This window comes from Micropterus dolomieu, unplaced genomic scaffold, assembly GCF_021292245.1.
Source record: "Micropterus dolomieu isolate WLL.071019.BEF.003 ecotype Adirondacks unplaced genomic scaffold, ASM2129224v1 contig_9668, whole genome shotgun sequence".
NCBI lineage: Eukaryota > Metazoa > Chordata > Actinopteri > Centrarchiformes > Centrarchidae > Micropterus > Micropterus dolomieu.
Window position 1 is genome coordinate 1 of NW_025738654.1, and position 3,409 is coordinate 3,409.

General features: G+C 40.8%; 1 protein-coding gene across 1 annotated transcript; it reads left to right on the plus strand.

Annotated features, from left to right (window-relative positions):
* Nucleotides 1-838: 838 nt before the first annotated feature.
* On the plus strand, nucleotides 839-2,418 carry LOC123965426 (the record flags this gene model as incomplete). The annotated part of the gene is made up of 3 exons (XM_046041944.1): nucleotides 839-1,741; nucleotides 1,874-2,029; nucleotides 2,293-2,418. Coding segments are annotated over exons 1-3 (996 nt in total), but the record flags the coding sequence as incomplete, so codon positions are not given.
* Between the last annotated feature and the right edge of the window lie 991 nt (nucleotides 2,419-3,409).

Consider the following 3,409-nt stretch of genomic DNA (forward strand, 5'->3'; position numbering starts at 1 on the left):
CTGACAGAACTGGAGAGGATCTGCAAGGAGGAATGGCAGAGGATACCCAAATCCAGATGTGAAAAACTTGTTGCATCTTTCCCAAAACGACTCATGGCTGTATTAGATCAAAAGGGTGCTTCTACTAAATACTGAGCAAAGGGTCTGAATACTTATGACCATGTGATATTTCAGTTTTTCTTTTTTAATAAATTTGCAAAAATTTCTACATTTCTGTTTTTTTCTGTCAAGATGGGGTGCTGAGTGTACATTACTGAGAAATAAAATGAACTTTTTTGATTTTTGGAAAATGGCTGCAATGAAACAAAGAGTGAAAAATTTAAAGGGGTCTGAATACTTTCCGTACCCACTGTATCTCCTTCTCAGTCTCATGTTCAGCTGGCTGACACAGTCACCTATCAGGGCACGAGGTACTCAAAAGGCATGATTGTGGCCTTTGGTTCTACTGCAGGTCTTCCTGATTTTGCTGTGATTCTTCAAATTGCACTTATCGAGGAAAGAGTGTATTTTATTGTGAGAACACAGATATCCTGGTTTGATGAACATTATCGCGGATATTATCTGGGGAAGACAGACCACATAACTCTTGTTGAGCAACGATGCCTTACTGACGTATATCCTCTGTCTGCCTATATTGTTGCAGGAAAGCAAATGGTGATATTGAAGCGCCACATCTGTCTCCAGTGTTGAGTATCTTTGTACCATTCTCCAGTGTTGATTAACATAACTCTGTCTTTTGTGTTCTTAGAAATGGAGCAAACTGTGAGATTCCGGGTCCTCATCGATCATGAAATCAAGAAACTCACTCTCAGCAGTGGCATGCCCTTAACTGTGAATGAGTTGGTTGCAGCTGTCAAAGAACATTTTTCCATCCCCACAGATATAAGTCTTCAATACAAAGATGAGGAATTTGATGACTTCTTCACCCTAACATCTACCAATGAGCTGAAAGATAAGTGCACACTTAAAGTTGTGTATGCACCGCTGGAGTTGACGCTGACAGTTGTTCCCCAGGAAAGCACCCCAGATGCCTCTGTCAGCTCTCTCTGTGAGTGTACGAGTCTCAGTGGATACCGTCATTCCGAGTCCATCCCCCTCTGAAAGGCAGAGCCCATGGCCTGCCTTGTTTCCAATTCCAACCTTCTCACACAACACTGAACTGGCCTTAAGACAAGGAAATGAGATTTATTTAAGAGATGGCACCCCTATGACATCACCAAGTATCAAATCAGAAATCCTGGAGCGCCTGGCAGAGGCCATGTTTTTCTACACAGCTTACCCCAATGATGCCCAGAGATGTGCAGTGGCAGAGGCACTAGTTGCAAAGCATCCCTGCTTAAAGGAGCCCAGATCTTTTAATGGAATTTATGGGTGGCAGGTAAGCCTAAAGTATAAGTGTGGAAACTACCGGACAAAACGGAAAGCACTTGGAAGCACTGAACTCCTGATAAACTCACTGAGAAACAAGTCAAGTGATGAGCGAAAAGCCGCTAAAAATGTCAAGAAACCAAAGAGGGCAGAGGTGAATTACTTGCCCTCACACCCACATGGTGAAACAGATGACACCCTTGAGAATCTGAGACTTGACCTAATTGCTGCCCATCAGACAAAGGACTCTGTCAGGAGCACAAATGATATGATGGCCAGAACATACAGCTGGAGAAGACAGGAAGTTATTACCAAGTCTCCTGGTGTGGCAGAATTCAAGGAAAGATGGCCTGCCCTCTTCGAACCATTCCAGGTAAGTGACTTATTCAGTTTTTGTTGAGTACTACTCACTTCTGAGAACTTTTTAGAAATTGTGACTTGGACATGAGATAGTAGATTAATCTTTAAACCCCCTTAAATAAGTCAAACATTTGCTGTCTTACAGGTAAACGAGGAGTTCCGAAGATGTACTGCAGTTTCCCTGGAAGCGACGTTTATGTCACAGCTGGACAAATACACCCCAAAGCTCCTAGAACTCTTTAGTGCCAAGGGAGGAGCAACTGGTCAACGCATCAAAAACTTGTTGATGGATCTGATACAGGTAGGGAAAATTGGTTACAAAGTTAAGGTACAATATTAATCAATTGAGTGGTTTGTTTTTCAGTTTTTTCAGCATCTTGCTTATCTGGGTGTTTTTTTCTTTTTTTTTTTTTTGTTAATTAGCCAGTTTTTTTCTAAATTGTCTCGTGTTATTACTATTAATATATTATAATGAAAAAAAAATAATACAGACCTACAGTAATTACAGGGTTGGAGTGAATTTACCAACAAAAATAATTTATTCATTATTGTTCTATTAACTAGGACCCAAGTGCCACTACAGTGAAGAAGAGAGATGTCACTCTGAGATGCCTCTTTGAGCATATGGGAGAGAGTGGACAGGAGCTTATCTCGGATTACTGTGCAAGTATTGTCTCAAAGCAGGTTTGGGTCAGTCTGGTGAACATGTTTAAATTGTGCGGACTGTTAAAGGATAACTCTTGCCAAATTGCAACCTAGGCTATTTTTGCTAATCTACCAGAGTCATACTTTCTTGTAAAAGCATAATTAGAATGGAAATGCCACTTTTAAGATTGACCGTATTTTCGTTTTCAGGTCAAAATGCCTTTTGAATGGGTGTGCTAGGGGCACTACAATGATTGCATCAAAATCGCTAGTTTTAAAACACTAAAGCGGCTCTACACATGAACTTGAGCATTGACAACATTGTTTGTGTACACACAGTTTACTAAAAAGAAATGTTTTGTGCGACTCGCATTATCAGTTAGTGTTTACGGTGGCTGGAATTTTGACAGTCAAAAGTATTTCGATCTCCGAATGCAATGTAATAAACTACATATGAGGAAATGTCATGAACTTGTAATTCCAATAAAAAGCATGATAACTTAGCTCATGGCAATTTATATGGAAACAAACTTTAGGAGCTTTCCATCTTTACTCTCCTCATGTTACGTTGCATTTGGAGATTGACAAAATTCCAGCTACCAGAAACACAAACTTTATATATATGTATATATAATGTGTATGGAATCTACAGGGTATTGCACCAATGTTGTCTTGACCTAGAAGTGTGTCTATAACAGCTTTTCAGAGGATTAACTAGTGCTTAAATAATATGAATCACTGAATTGTCCAGGCGACACACAAAACTAAACATCACTTGTCTTAAGAGTTCCTCACAGGTTGGCACTCTAGTAGACACAAACAAATGACTGGCCGCGTTATTAAATTCGCCCGTGAACTCGCGCTCGTGTCCATCTTATGCCCGCTCTGTCACACGGCCAGTTCAACCGCTCACTCTTACTAACAGACACACAAACAGACACACTGTCCCCCGCGCTGCTCGCGCGTCACAGAATGTTCATAAAGAGCTCCCTGTTCACAGTAACCGGGTCGTCTCATTCAAACAGCCTGCTGTTGC